The sequence below is a fragment of the Eulemur rufifrons genome, chromosome 16 (assembly GCF_041146395.1).
Source record: "Eulemur rufifrons isolate Redbay chromosome 16, OSU_ERuf_1, whole genome shotgun sequence".
Classification (NCBI taxonomy): domain Eukaryota; kingdom Metazoa; phylum Chordata; class Mammalia; order Primates; family Lemuridae; genus Eulemur; species Eulemur rufifrons.
In genome coordinates, this window is record NC_090998.1 from 38,882,678 (window position 1) to 38,897,948 (window position 15,271).

A 15,271-nucleotide genomic window follows, 5' to 3' on the forward strand; every position below is an offset into this window, starting at 1 on the left:
GATCCCATTAAACTATACATGTCAGAGGAGCCTCTATAGCAAATATGTAGGAAATGCATGCAGAAAGTTCTGGAAGGAGAAACAGTTGACCACAGTGGTTCTCACTGAGGAAGGCAATGGGAGACACATTCAAAACAATGTTTGCTTTATCTATACTAAGATTTTAAGAAAGTGAAATGTGCGAATAAATATATTCCTATATTATATAATTAGAAATTAAAACAGAAGGGTTAAAATAGCACAGAAGAGGTCATGCACTCTTTCATTTAATTCTCACCATAAGCCTCTGTGACAGGTGTCACGTTATTATCTCCATCAGTTGCTGAGGAGACTGAGGCAGAGAGAGTGTAAGTGACTTGCCATGTCACATAGCCAAGAGGACAGCTCAAGTCGTCCAGCTCCAACTCCCAATCTTTTTCCACCACGTCACGCTGCTCTGGAGCATAGTGCATGTGTGTGTACGTGTGTGCGTGTGCATGTGTGTGTCTGTATGCATGTGTGTAGAAGGATGGAAGAGGTGGGAAGAGAGGCACAGAGAGCTCATGGCCAAAGGCAATGCAGCCTTCCTGGGGGATGCAGGGAGTGCTGGGCCCACCTGGCCCTGCCACCACTTTCTGAGCTGAAGGCTGAGCTTGGGCTTTGGGGATTCTTTAGAAAGAGACTAGCAGTGGCCCGGTGCAGTGGCTCACGCCTGTAATCCTAGCACTCTGGGAGGACAAGACGGGAGAATCGCTTGAGCTCAAGAGTTCGAGACCAGTCTGAGCAAGAGGGAGACCCTGTCTCTACTAAAAATAGAAAGAAATTAGCTGGACAACTAAAAATATATATAGAAAAAATTAGCCGGGCATGGTGGCACATGCCTGTAGTCCCAGCTACTCAGGAGGCTGAGGCAGTAGGATTGCTTGAGCCCAGGAGTTTGAGGTTGCTGTGAGCTAGGCTGACGCCACGGCACTCTAGTCCGGGCAACAGAGCGAGATTCTGTCTCGAAAAAAAAAAAAAAAGAGACTACCAGCCACAAGTCCTGGTGCCCTGGGCGGGGCTGCAGGACAGAAGGGAGGGAGCCAGGGAGTGGAAAGAGGCTGCGAGTGGAGACCTGGGGTCTATTTCTTGATGCCAGTAGAAGGTACTTCTCCTCTCTTCACTGCCCTGGTGTCAAAAATGTAAATGGCACAGACAACATTTGCACCCACAGGTGGGCCCCTGATGGAACAGGGTCTGGCAGATACTCGAGCCAGAAAGCCTGGCCCAGGATGAAAGGGAAGTAGTATAGAAAAGTGTATGAATAATACAACTATTATATATCAATTTAAAAAAGTGAACCTGGAGTAAAGGTAGGCCTCAGTAGCCTGTGGCAATAAATGGATTAAAATATTTGGTGCATTAAACCAAAAAGAAAAGTGTATGAAAGGGCCTGTGTGTGGTGGCGTGAGGAAGGGCATGAGTTCAGTATATACAGTCACACAGATCTGGGTTCAGATCTTGGCTCTGACCTTAGGCTAACCGATAACTAACAAGTAAGAGTTATTGGTCACAGATGATACACCAGGCACTTTCTAAATGCTTCACATATGTTAATTCATTTAAAAGTCACAACAACCTATGAGGTGGTTACTAAAAATAAAATTCTAAGCCCTCTGCTAACTGAATGGACCCCTCTCAGCTGAGGGGACCCCAGAAACACCTTAAAACTGGGTTCCCAGCCATGACAGGATGGGTGAGATAAGCACAGTTACAAATGCACATAATTTCCCTATTCATAAATATTCATGACCCCACTATAGCTTGTTGAATGTGTATATTTGACCACCCCACCCAGTATAAAACCTTGCTCCTGGCCGGGCGCGGTGGCTCACGCCTGTAATCCTAGCTCTCTGGGAGGCCGAGGTGGGCGGATCGTTTGAGCTCAGGAGTTCGAGACCAGCCTGAGCAAGAGCGAGACCCCACCTCTACTAAAAATAGAAAGAAATTATATGGACAGCTAAAAATATATATAGAAAAAATTAGCCGGGCATGGTGGCGCATGCCTGTAGTCCCAGCTACTCGGGAGGCTGAGACAGGAGGATCCCTTAAGCCCAGGAGTTTGAGGTTGCTGTGAGCTAGGCTGACGCCACGGCACTCACTCTAGCCTGGGCAACAGAGCGAGACTCTGTCTCAAAAAAAAAAAAAAAAAAAAAAAAAAAAAAAAAAAAAAAAAAACCTTGCTCCTTTTGTCTGCACCTGTGCCTGGCTTCCCGCAGGCCGGCTCAGCTGCCCAAGCTGTTGGGATGGCCACCAGGCAGGTTGCTACTCTCTGTGAGAAATAAAGCTCTCCTTTTTCCAACATATAAACCTCATTATTTATTTATTTGGAGACAGAGTCTCACTCTGTTGCCTGGGCTAGAGTGCTGTGGCGTCAGCATAGCTCACAGCAACCTCAAACTCCTGGGCTCAAGCAATCCTTCTGCCTCAGCTTCCCAAGTAGCTGGGACTACAGGCATGTGCCACCATGCCCGGCTAATTTTTTCTATATATATTTTTAGTTGTTCAGCTAATTTCTTTCTATTTTTAGTAGAGATGGGGGTCTCGCTCTTGCTCAGGCTGGTCTCTAACTCCTGACCTTGAGATCCTCCCGCCTCGGCCTCCCAGAGGACCAGGATTACACGCATGAGCCACTGCGCCCAGCTCTCATTAATTAATTTTTAAGTTAACAATTATTATCCCCATTTTACAGATAAGGAAACTGAAGCACAGCAATGTTACATAATTTGATCAGTCCACACAGCTAGAATGTGGCAGAGAAGGGACTTAAACCCAGGTACCCTGGCTCCAAAATCTGGTGCTCTACATGACAGGGTTGACATTTACAGTAAGAGTGAAAGTTACCATCTTTTGAGAAACTACCACATGCCAGGTGCTAGGCTAAGTTTTCTTTTTACCCTCCATATATTATCTTATACTTGTGCGACAGGTAATATTAGCCCCATTTTAAAGACGAGCCAAGTGAGGCACAGAGAGGTCAGTCAAGTAGCTCGTCCAAGGTCACAGAGTGGTGAGAGGATGAGTGAGGCCTTGAATGTGATCAGGTCAGGGCTCTGGCCAGCTAGGTGGCTCCTCCCAACTAGACACAGTCCCTGGTCCTGCCAATATGCCTCTTCTTGGCTCTGCCCTGAAAACCAGCAGCCTGGATAAGAGAACAGGGATTCCTCCCCTCCACTGCAAGCAGGTGTGGATTCTTCTCTGCCTGCTCCCTGCAGGGCCTCTGAGTGCAGCCCCCTCAGTCCTCCAGCCCTGGAGCTCTTTACCGCCTCCTACCAGGCTAGATCCTAGGTCACTAGGGAGGATTAGAAGATTAGCGCCTGGTGGCAGAGAGGGGCTGAGACTGAGACAGGCCTGGGGTGAGACTGAGACAGGCCTGGGAGTGGACCTGCACGTACTTTCCCCTGAAGGAGCAATTACCGGCCAGTCCACCCACCCACCCTCCCCAGGAAGAATCCACTCAACTTCCTGATGGCTCAGGTGAGGCCCCAGGTGAGGTGTCAGGGCTGTTTCAGTGACAGAGGAGGGGTGACAGAACAGAGAAAGTTCTCACGGGCTCTTTCAGGCTCATGGAAGCCACTGAGGCAAAAGAGCCTCTAATCGCTGAATGAAATAAAAATAAGTCTAGGCCGGGCACGGTGGCTCACGCCAGTAATCCTAGCACTCTGGAAGGCTGAGGCGGGTGGATCATTTGAGCTCAGGAGTTCGAGACCAGCCTGAGCAAGAGTGAGACCCCGTCTCTACTAAAAAAATATAAAGAAATTATGTGGACATCAAAAAACATATAGAGAAAAATCAGCCAGGCATGGTGGCGCATGCCTGTAGTCCCAGCTACTTGGGAGGCTGAGGCAGGAGGATTGCTTGAGCCCAGGAGTTTGAGATTGCTGTTAGCTAGGCTGACGCGCAGCACTCCAGCCCGGGCAACAGAATGAGACTCTGTCTCAAAAAAAAAAAAAAAGTCTAAAATGAAATCATACCCCGGCCTTGGATTCGTGCAGCCGATTGTACTTTTCTAAGTGTTTTTCTAATTGTGAAGAAGGTAGGGCATATATCACGGTCCCCACTAGAAAAGCAGGGTGAAGGCCGGTGTCGGGGACTGGAGTATTTCTCTGAAGCCCCTCAGACACTGTGGGTCTGGCCTAGGCTGGCCTGGTGGGAGACCAGGTTCTCTGTTGGGGCAGGACAGAGATAACTTGGATACAACTGCCATAGCGTAGCCTCAGGTGCAGCAGCGGCTCAGAAGGCCTCTCTGGGGCTCTTGCTGTGGGGGTGAGTTGATCTGGAGGATCTCTCTAGGCCTCTATTTTCCCATCTGTGAAATGGACAGGGAGACAGTGGGAAGAATGCTGGGCTGGCATCAGGAAGGTGAGCTTTCATCCAGCATGGCTACTAACACTGCTTGTGTGTGTCTGCACGTGTGCTCTCCGGGCCTCGGCGCACACTCCCTGAGGGAGGTCCCTGCCAGCTCTAAGGGCTTGGGATCTCAGCCCTCCTTTTCTTCTGGAGACTGAGGATAGACATGTGAAGGAAAAATAAAAATCTCAGGACCTCCCAAAATTCATTATGCCAAAAGGGAGAACGGAGCCTGAGAACTGAGTCACGCAAACACTGCCGTCCTCTCCCCAGGAGGTAAGGGGTCCTCTTTTAAGAAATGAAGGGGCTTATAAAATGACTAAAATGGGATTTTTCTTTGGACCGGTATGGGAAGCCTAGCTGACAAGGTGGTCCTGCTATGCAGATAAACTTCTGGGTAACAGCCCTCAGGGAAAGGTTGTTTGTTTGTTTTTTTGAGACAGAGTCTCGCTCTGTTGCCTGGGCTAGAGTGCCGTGGCGTCAGCCTAGCTCACAGCAACCTCAAACTCCTCGGCTCAAGCAATCCTCCTGCCTCAGCCTCCCGAGTAGCTGGGACTATAGGCATGTGCTATCATGCCCAGCTAATTTTTTCTATATATATTTTTAGTTGTCCAGCTAATTTCTTTCTATTTTTAGTAGAGATGGGGGGAGGGGGCCTCGCTCTTGCTCAGGCTGGTCTCAAACTCCTGAGCTCAAATGATCCGCCCACCTCGGCCTCCCAGAGTGCTAGGATTACAGGTGTGAGCCACCGCGCCCGGCCAGGGAAAGGTTTTTATCCAGACCTTTACGGGTGTCTAACTCTGCACACCTGTCCCAGGTCAAACAGGCAGGGCCGGGCTGCATTAACAGAGATTCTCTGTGGACACAGATCTCTGCCCCAGCGCCTCAGCCCCCAGATGACCTTGCAGCGTGGTCCTGTTTGCCTGCAGCCATCTCAAAATGTGACAAAGAAATTATATTTTGTGTTAAAATATTTCTCATTTCCTTCAGCCCTTAAAAAACTCCTTCAAGATATGTAACCCCTATAAAATGTGTGTGTGTCAATTAAAATCTTAGGACTGTAGCCTGATTGAACTTTTTTTTTTTTTTGAGACAAAGTCTCACTCTGTCACCTTGGGTAGAGTTCAGTGGCATCATGGTAGCTCACTGCAACCTCAAACTCCCGGGCTCAAGCGATCCTCCTGCCTCAGTCTCCCGAGTAGCTGGGACCACAGGTGCAAGCCACGACACTCAGCTAATTTTTCTATATTCAGTAGAGACCAGCTCTCATTGTCGTTGCTCAGGCTGGTCTCGAACTCCTGCCCTCAAGCAATCCTTCCTTGGCCTCCCAGAGTGCTAGGATTACAGGTGTGAGCCACTGGCACAGGGACCTGAATGAACTCATAAATGTTGATTACTAGTTTATCTCCACAGATGCAAATTAAGGAAGAGATATGATCACTCTTCTACCTACCCTGAGAAGATTCATAACATTGGCTATTTCCTCTACACACTTTTTTGAATGTTCATCTTATTTTACGTAGATTTACTGGGCACCAAATAGAATTTCACAAGAACACCACCAATACCACCTCCTTCACCCTTCCCTTTTTCCTTTAAAAATGCGAAGTCTTCAACCTCTTCTATGGACAGCCCAGTCCACAACAGATACTTCCTGGGTTGGGTGTATTTTTCCCAGGTGCTCTTTAAAATCTTGGCTCAATAAACCTTAATTGAGTGTAACTCTTGTTATCAGTCACAGATAACTTATTTAAGCTAATGGATAGCTGTGTGTCCCCAGTGGTCAGGGGACTGGAAGCCCAGAACCCCTACAAAGCATCTTCCCATCAGAGCTGAAGCTCATCTAAATGCTGTCCAGCCCTGAGGCATCCAGTGCTGGCCACACACAGTCTCCTTGCCACTCCACACCTGACTCCGGGACACTGAAGTGGCCTCCTAACTGGTCTCCCAGATTCTGGCCTATCCACTTGGCTTCTCACTAATCTTCCCTAAAGTATGGGGACTGCGATGTTTCTTATCAACTGTCAGTGGTTCCTGAGATCCTCAAACTGGACGGGCTGGGCTGGGCAGGGAGCAGAGGGCTCTGTTCCCATCGGGCCCACCACCCAATTTCCAAAGTATGCCTAGTGTCTTCCTTCAGTCCCTGAGACTTGGCTTCCTGATTCAGGTGGCTCAGAGACCCTAGCTTCTCCCCAAAAGGACTGATGCTGAGATGGAGCAATGTGCCCAAAGTCATGTGGGCCCTGGAGGCCCAGCCGCAGCTGGAAACCAGCTGGCCAGGCCCTTGCCCTCCACATTTCCAGCCCCTCAACCTTGCCCCATCACCCGCTCCCAGCCCAACCCTCATGCTCCCTGAGTCCCTCTGACTTTCCATGAGTTTCTACAAAAAAGCACTCAAGGAGAGGCGACCAGAAGGGAAGAAGAAGACACAGCCACTCTGTGGCCAGTGCCTTTCAGCTGACTCACGCACTGCTACTGGCATTTGGGTTCCGGCATCCAGTGTGGGGCATGGGTGTGGGGGAGGCCCCAAAGCCAAGGCTTCCCGAGAATGTACCAAGCCTAGACATGGGTGAGGCCTAGGAGGGGCCTGTTCCTTAAGGCTGGACCAGAGCCCCAAGAAGCCTTGGCTGTCCACCCCCTAAGTTGCAGCCCAGTACGGCTGGGTGGCCTTGTCCCAGAGATGGCAGAATCTCAGGGAAGGGGTGGAGGTTTCAGGGAGACAAAAATCACTGGGTTCTCACAGCCCCTCTAGAGCCCAGGCTGGTGAGAGTTGGGAGGGAGGCTCGCACTGGGGGTCTGGGGCCTTCTCTGACACTTCACCCCTTTCTCGTGCATCCTCCTTGGGGCAGCAACCAGGCAGAGATGCCAGAGTGCAGCCTGCAGCTGGGCACCCCCCACTGAGCTGAGATTGCCCAAAGGCAGGTGGGAGAGGACAGGATGGGCAGGGAGACCAGGGTGCTGGAGACAGAGTCCACAGGACCAAGGGGCAGAATGAGGTCAGAGCATGCTTCTGAGCTGGGGTTAAGGGGAAAGGCATGGGGATTTTAGCCCTCACTGGGCTGGGCCGGGCCTTTGAGGGCCTCTGTCCACCTGCAACTAAGAGGAGGGGAGGGGAGTGAGTCCAGTGGCCCCTCTCGTCAACCTTCCCCTGCGCCATGGCACCTATCTTCCCTCTTTTGACCCAGATGGAGACGGGGGATTCTGGCCTCTGTGCTTTCCACCATTGTTTATATAACCCTCAGTGTGATCCCACTCCAGGCCTTCTGGTTCCTTGATCTCCTAATGAGATAACTGGCACTGCGGTTCCCCTCCCCTGTGACTCACACAAGACTGACTGGGCAGCCTGCTTTCTCTGCCTCGCTATGACTCCACCGTGTGGGCCTGGCCCCGCCCCTCGGCCACACCTCCCAGGCCTCCATTCATGCCATGAACATCTGGGTGCCCCCTGTGTGCCAGGCCCTGTTACAGGCGCAGGGACTGCAGCAGGGAATAAGCCAGATAAAAGTGCCTGCCCTTAAGCAACTTAAATTCTGCTGGAGGGGGACAGTGAGCCACAGATCAGAAAAAGATACAGTGGGCCAGGGATGGAAGTGCTACAGAGAAATAAAGCAGGGAAGCCGGGCAGTGATGCCTGTGTGCTCGGGCACACAGGATTGTTACTACAGCAAACACCTGAAGGAGGGGAGAGAGGACTGTGAGCGAATCCCAGGGAACAGACAGAGACAGCCACAGGTGCAGAGGCCCTGGGCGCGGGGCGAGCTGCCCTGCCTGCCCAGGCAGCAAGGAGGCCATCGAGGCTGCAGCAGAGTGGAGGCGGGGAGGGGCGAGGCTGGATGCCCAGCAGAGGGAAGATCTGCTGCTCTGGTGGGCATGGCCCGTGGAGGCCAGCAGGGACAGCCTGCGGGAGGCCACCGCAACCCTCCAGGAGGGAAGACCAGGCAGTAGCCAAGAAGGTGGAGAGAAGTGGTCAGACTCTGGATAAGAAGTGGGGCAACAGGATTTGTTGCCGGGCCTCGTGTCGGGGGTGAGGAGAGGGGAGAAGTCGAGTATGTCACCAGGGCGTTTGTCCTGAGTGAAAGGAAGATGGGGAAGGCTTTGGGAGAGGCAGGTGTCCAGGGAAAGAGTCGGAGCTTGGTTTTGTACATGTTATGTTTGAGGTGCCCATTAAACTTCCACATGGGGACACTGACTAGGCAATTTGAAATTCTAGTCTGGAATTCAGTGAGAGAGATCTAGCTTAGAGATGTAAATTTTAAATTTTATTTTATTGCTTATTTGTTTTTATATAAAGGGGGGAGTGAGGAGAAGGGTTCAGTTTCCTTTTTTTTTTGAGACAGAGTCTCACTCTGTCACCCAGGCTAGAGTGCAGTGGCATCATGATAGCTCACTGCAACCTCCAACTCCTGGGCTCAAGGGATCCTCCTGCCTCAGCCTCCCCAGTAGCTGGGACTACATGCTCGTGCCATGACACCCGGCTAATTTTTCTATTTTTAGTAGAGACGGGGTCTTGCCCTTGCTCACGTTGGTCTCGAAATCCTGAGCTCAAGCAGGTCTTCTGCCTAGTCCTCTCAGAGTGCTAGGTGAGCCTCCATCACCCACACTGGTCTAGAGATGTAAATTTTAGAGTCATCAGCATAAAATACTCAAAGCTTTGAGATTTCCTGGGATCCCCTAGGGAGCAAGTGTAGAAAGAGAAAAACCAGGGGAAGGTGGTAGGCCTGGATGCCAGGGGAAGAAGATGCTCCTGGCTTGGAGGAGGGCTGGGACAATCGCATGAAATGCTACTGCAAGTCCAGCAAGCTGAGGATTGAGACTTGGCCCTCGGATTTAGCAACATGGCGGCCATTGATGGTTTAGATGAGAGCATTTTTAAGAAGGTTAAGAGAGAAAGGAGCAGAGGCCTTGGGAGGATAGACAGGAGGAAGGAGAGATGGAGGAGGGGAGTTAGAGAACATGATTGGAGAGTCTAAGGAGTTTTGCTATACAGGGAGCAAAGAATGGGGCAGGAGCCAGAGGGATGTGGGCCAAGAGTGTTTTGTGAATTTTTTTCCAGCTGGGGAGATTTTGGCATGTTTCTATGCTGATGGGGACAATCCAGTAGAGGGTCAATGCTGATGATGCAAGAGAGAGGGACGGAAGTGCTGGAGAGACCTCCGCAGCCCCCTCTCCCTCCCCGTCTCCAGCCAATAATAGAAGTTGTTCTCTTTGAGGCAGGGGCACTGGAAATGGCACCGGGCTGGGCATAGGACACGTGGGTCCTGGTCCTAAATCCGCCCCTTGCGGGCCGCAAGACTCTGTGCCAGGCCCTGGTTAACCCAGGGCTTCAGATGCAGAAAGTGATTCCTGCGGCATCAGCGCCGCCTCCCTCTCCGGACTGTGGTGGAGATACAGTGAGGCAATAGGTGCGAGAGTCTTTGTAAACCCTAACGGGTGGAACACACGGTGGGGATTATTTTTATTATTCTAATAACACTAGGGATTATTAAGCAAATTTAAGGATTACTGTTCACCTAGCCCTACTTGCCTGTACAGCCTCCCGGCGTAGCTCACACACTCGCTGTGACCTGACCTGCATGAAGCCTCCGCAGACACTCACCCCTCCAGCGTCACCAGCCCTGTTCACCCTGACTTGACTCCTCTTCTGTCCCTGGCAAATGCTGCCCTCCGAGGCCTCCAGACACTGCTGCCCTACTGCCCGGGCTCGCTCTCCTGAATGAGGCCCTCCCCTCTCTAACCTCCAAGCCCAATTCCCCACCCCCTCCTTTCAAAGGAAACTTTCCTTTAGATGTATTGCCTGGAAGGAAGAGCACTAGTCCAGGAGCCAAGAGAGGTTAGTGTCTTAGGGTGACCAACCACCCCAGCTTACCCAGGGTGTAGGGCTTCGCGGAGAAGTGGGACTTCCAGTGCTGAAACTGGGAAAGTCCCAGGTAGACCAGGATAAGTTGGAAGCCTAGCCTGGACCAAGGTCACACTCAGTTGATTTGCCATTATCTTGTCAGGAAACTTTGGACAAATCACTTAACTTCTCTGGAATTCAGTTTTCTCATCTCTAAGAAGAGGGGCTTGGAGTTTCACTAGGTCCCTTGTTAGTCCCTCCCAGCCCTCAGATTCCCAGCCTGGTGGTCGGCTATTCATTGCCCAGGGTGTGGTGCGTGTGACTGTGGGCCGCGCATGGTGCTCTTCCTGCCGCAGGGGCATCTGGGTGCACAGACAGCACCTCACACACAGCAGGTGCTCAGTAAGGACCTGGGAAGAGGATGAATGCACACCCCGCTCCTGGCTGGATCTCTACCCAAACCTCCCAAAACCTCTGCTCACGGTTCTGACTCCAGATCTTTTCCCCACCTCAGCTCCCCCAATCTGTTACCCACAAGCCTCTGGAACTGTGACTAAGCCAGGAACTCTGGCCACTGAGCTGAGCTGAACGTCCAATGAGAGAGAGGGGAGTCTGGTCACTGCTTTCATTGGCAACGAATGTTTACCTTGAATCCCTTCCTAAGACGATGTCACCAACACAGGCTTGCCCACCTGGGTGACTCTTGCAGTACTATCACATTCGGGTGCTTGCAGCCCACCTAAGCAAAAGGCCTGTGTTGGGCTGCTCTGGGCAAGTGTCTGTCCCTGGTCACCTCTTGTCTCCTGGGCATCTGCTTCCAGCCACTCCACTCCCAGCCTAGCCTCAGACCCTGGTTGGGACTCTGAGGCCAGACCGTCCAGGTTCCCAGTTTGGCCCTACCACTGCCTAGGATGCTGTGTGACCTTGGGTGTGTTATTTGGAATCTCTGAGCTTCAGTTTTTTCCTTACTATAGTAACAGTAGAACCTGTCATACAGATTTACGGTGAGGAGGAGATGCACATGGAGAGCTTGCTGAGGGGAAGCAGGTGCTCAATAGATATTAGCTATTACTGTTATCTCGGCAGTATCATCAACACTCTCAGTTTCGTGAGAACGGAGCAGAGCAGCGGAAGGTCTAATGACGTCTCTCTCTCTCTCTGAGTACCCAGAATCTCCCTAGCTCCAAGAAGCCTTCCCAGGTTACCCCTGGGAGAGCAACTCCCGACTTGGTCCACCTGGCCAGGACCCTCCCCAGAGGAGGGACATCTCTTTCCCAGCTCGGCCTCTGAATGCAGCTTCCGTCCTGCTATCACAGCCTTCCTCCCCTGCCCGGGTCAGCTGGAGACCAGATCTCTCTGAAGGCAGCCCCGCCCCGCCACAGGTGCTCCAAAACGATTCTGAGAGGACTATGAGGAAGATGGGGTAGGGGTAGGGGTGGGAGGACGGGGGAAGGCTGAGAAGGCCGCCCCAGGGAGCCGGGCCACACTCACCAATGTAAACACGCCTGCTCCCAGTGCTGCGTAGACGGCGTGGAGCCAGGGCACCTGCAAACAGAGGCAAAACGGGCTTAGGGATGGTGGGAAGGGGCAGCAGGCAAAGGGGTGGGGGCAGGGCTCAGTCTGTGCTCCTCAGTGCTCCCCAAGACGCCCCAGGACTGAGAGGAGGCCCCATGATTCTCTGTGTGCTCAGGGTGGGTGAAGGGAACCCCAGGATAAGAGCGACCATGGAGACACTGTGGGGGGGGGGCGGGGGAGAAGCCTCCCCCGACCAACCTGGCACCTCCTCCCTCAACACACAGCCCCAGCCTCAGGCTGGCCGAGGATGACTCATCCTGATGGGGCACTGTCGTCCTCCCAGCCTGGGTCTGGCTCAAGGCTGCCCCCGCCTCCCTGTGCTCATCCCTGTCCAGTATGGGGGTCTGTCTGTCCCTCTGTCAGGGAGCTCCCTGGCTCTGCCTTGGGGGCAAGGGGCTGTGGTAGAAGGGGACTTGAACTCAGGGGTGTGGTGGGGGTGCTGTCTGGAATCTCTGCCAGCTCCGCACGGCGGGTTTGCCTGCAGAGGATGGAACAGGCCCCCTCTCAACCTCTGCTCCCCCAGGCCTCCCCGCAAGGTCCCAGGGGCACCCAGCTGTGTGTGGAAGCTCTGCAAGAGGTGCCACACTAGCCGTGCCCTCTGTGGGGCCCTCGCCCAGAAGATTCCTGGAAACAAAGGCATCCCATCAGCCAGACCTGGGTCAATAAAGGGTTCTTTGAAGTTCTGTGGCCCCTTCCTGTAACCTTCTCCCTCCCAGATACACAGAGGGCCCCAGGCCAGCTCCGGCCCCTCCCTTCGTCAACAGGATCCTAGGAAAAGCCAAGGAAATGCCAGGACCAATTCCAATGTCCTGGACTGGGTGCCAAATGCCCCATGGCTGGGGCTGGGCAGGATGGAGGTGGGGAAGGGGGGAGCGAGGAATACTGCTCCCAGCCCTGGCAGAAAAGGGGTGATGGGCGACCATGGACCAAATGCAGTTGCAGCAGGGAGGGGAGGTATAAGCACTGAACCCCCCAGCAGGGATCCAACAACGTCGTCTCTTGGGTTCCTAGGATTCAGATCTCAAGGTCCTCCTGTGATACCCCAATCTGTCCCCTTCACATGCAGTGGCCTGGGCACCTGCAGAGTCCCAGCTGGGTTTCCCCAGGGCAGGCTGGACACCTCTAACGAGCCGAGATCTGGCCGGCCAGCCTGTGGATGCCCAGATGGGGTGGGGTACGCTCTGGACCCCACTGCCCACCTCCCACCTGCCTGGCCAGCCGGATTCTGCCTCTGTGGACTTGGCTGGTCCCTAGGAGCCCCAGAAGACCCCGCCTCAAGGCCCCTCTGGGCTTGGCGGGCCCGATGGAGCCCCACCGCTTCCTACCCTGCCCAGGGTTTAAATGCTCCATGCCCTCCCCGCAGCCTACAGAGAAGGATGAGGAAGGTGAAGCCGGATGTGGCTCCTGGAGCCAGGCAGGTACCCAGGCCTGCCAAGAAAAGCCTCCTTGTTTGCTTACACTGCCAACACGCCTGGGCCAGGGGCCAGGTGGGCCGTAAGGACGGCGGGCTGTGGGGCTTTGGCTCTGGGCCTTTCCTGGAGGGTGTAGGAGGGAATAGCACCCTTGGGCCTGCTGGGGGATCCGGAGACTCACATATTGGAAGGGCAGGAGGATGGCTAGGATGAGTCCGCTGAAGAATAGAGTCATGAGCAGCACAAAGAGCACACCCTGGCAGGAGGTGAAGTCAAACTGTGGGGACAAGACAGGGTCAGCTGCCAGGCCCCTCAGGCCTGCACGGAGTGGCATGGGCTTCTGCAGGGCTGAGCTATAGGCTGAGCCCATGCAGTGGGGTCACAGTCTTGTGCTCACCCCTAGAACCTGGCGTTCCTCCCCGTTACCCCCAGGTGGCCTCCCCAACTCACCCGCTTTACCTCTCCCCAGCCCTGGGTCCAAGCTTGGAGCCCCCCACCCCGTCTGCCTTCCCCTGCTCAGCCTCAGGCTGGGCATCCCTGCCCGCAGGTGCCGGAGCTGACCTTGGTCTGGAAGCTGAAGACGGTGACCGAGAGGCAGACGAGGGCCGTGATGCCCAGGCACAGCAGCACAGATGTGGTGTTGTAGTAACTGGGGACCGTGAGGCCCAGGGGTCAGCTTCCAGGCAGGGCTCTGGTCTGCCCCAGCCCTCCTCGCAGGCCCACCCTCTTCTGCCAGGACCTGATCTCCAGACCTCTGGCCCTAACCCTGTCCCCTCTCCCAGGATCCTCCCCTTCTCAGCCTCCCCCCAGCCCTTCTGCTGGGCCCTGCCCTCTTTAACACAATCAGGCTCAAAATCATGTTAGAAGCAACCTGAAGAGGTGGGAGTAGGGAGGGGTTTGTGCTGATGTCTGGTGTCTGGAGGTGGTTTACAGGCAGCTGCAGGGTCGTGAGTCTAGGGGCCTTTTAAGTTACAGCTTGAGAGGAGTCACCTTGCTCCTCACCATCCCCCACCTCCCCCGTCCACCTGGCCCGGTCCTGGAGTCACTGTCCAGCTGAGTGCACGAGGAGAGGCCCCGGGCCAATGTTTCCTGCCTGACCCCCCTCTGCCCTCCATGCTCCCAGGAAGGACGGTATTTGGGAGCATCTCCCCTCAGGTGTGGCCTGGCCTACAGCCTCCTCTCCTGGCACCTATTGCCTTTACCTGGACAACATCCCAGTGAGGTAGGCCATGGACAGGGTCTGAAAGGAGAAGCAGAGTGGAGGAATGTTCCAGAACTCAGACTGTGGGGCCCAGGCACCCTCGAGGTCCAGCCCAGGTCTCCACCCTTGCATGTACCCCTCAACTCTGTGAGCCTGCTTTACCCCTCCACACACTGACTTTCAGGACCCGGCTAAGGAGTGTCCCCACAGGCCAGCTTGCAGGCTCCTGTGCCAGCTGTTCGTCCTTTCTTCTGCAGCCCTGCTCCCCTCTCTTTCTAAGGCCCCCCACTCTTCTTCATAACCACAGCTCTATGGTACCCCAGACAAACCCCTTAAAACCAAAATTGCAAGGGATGGAGAGTAGGAGGAGACTAAGCACATTTGGAAAGAGAAGGTGGAATGCCTTTGTGGGGGAAGTGGAGTGAAAACACCCCTGCCTCCCAGGGACCTCACACTGGACATCCCCAGCCCGGACCTCCTGGCCCCGAAGCCCACCCTGCCTCCCTCCTTCATCCCCACTCAGCATCTGTCCCCAGCCCACCCCCAGATGACTTACAAAGATCATCAAGAGAATCAGGTTCCAGGGGTAGTGCCTCCTGCAAGGCAAACCACACAGCTCAAAGGAGAGTAGGGGTGCCAGCGGCCACAGGCTGGGTCACTGCTGCAGCGAGGGAGTCTCTGCCCAACCCTTTCCACTCTCCTCGGAGCCTCTTCCTTCAGCTACATCCCTGTGTGCCCCCACTTGTGCATCTACCCTCTCCCTACCTCAGAGGTGCCCAGTAAAGGAGGGAGGGGCAGGCCTGCTTGACAGAGAGGCCCAGAGACGGATGGGGCCCTCTCAGGGATGCACAGCACACTGCTCGCAGGCAGGGCTGGGGC

The 15,271-nt window shown here is 53.9% G+C and overlaps 1 protein-coding gene across 1 annotated transcript in view; it reads right to left on the minus strand.

The window, feature by feature from the left end:
• The window catches only part of FAIM2 (Fas apoptotic inhibitory molecule 2), a 31,890-nt gene that overhangs the window by 4,066 nt on the left and 12,553 nt on the right, over nt 1-15,271 (minus strand). Inside the window, exons 7-11 of the mRNA XM_069490809.1 lie at nt 14,949-14,988; nt 14,394-14,431; nt 13,753-13,840; nt 13,373-13,468; nt 11,696-11,749 (exon numbers count right to left, since the gene is read on the minus strand). Coding sequence (XP_069346910.1) covers nt 11,696-11,749; nt 13,373-13,468; nt 13,753-13,840; nt 14,394-14,431; nt 14,949-14,988 — 316 coding nt within the window. The remainder of the gene's footprint in view (nt 1-11,695; nt 11,750-13,372; nt 13,469-13,752; nt 13,841-14,393; nt 14,432-14,948; nt 14,989-15,271) is intronic.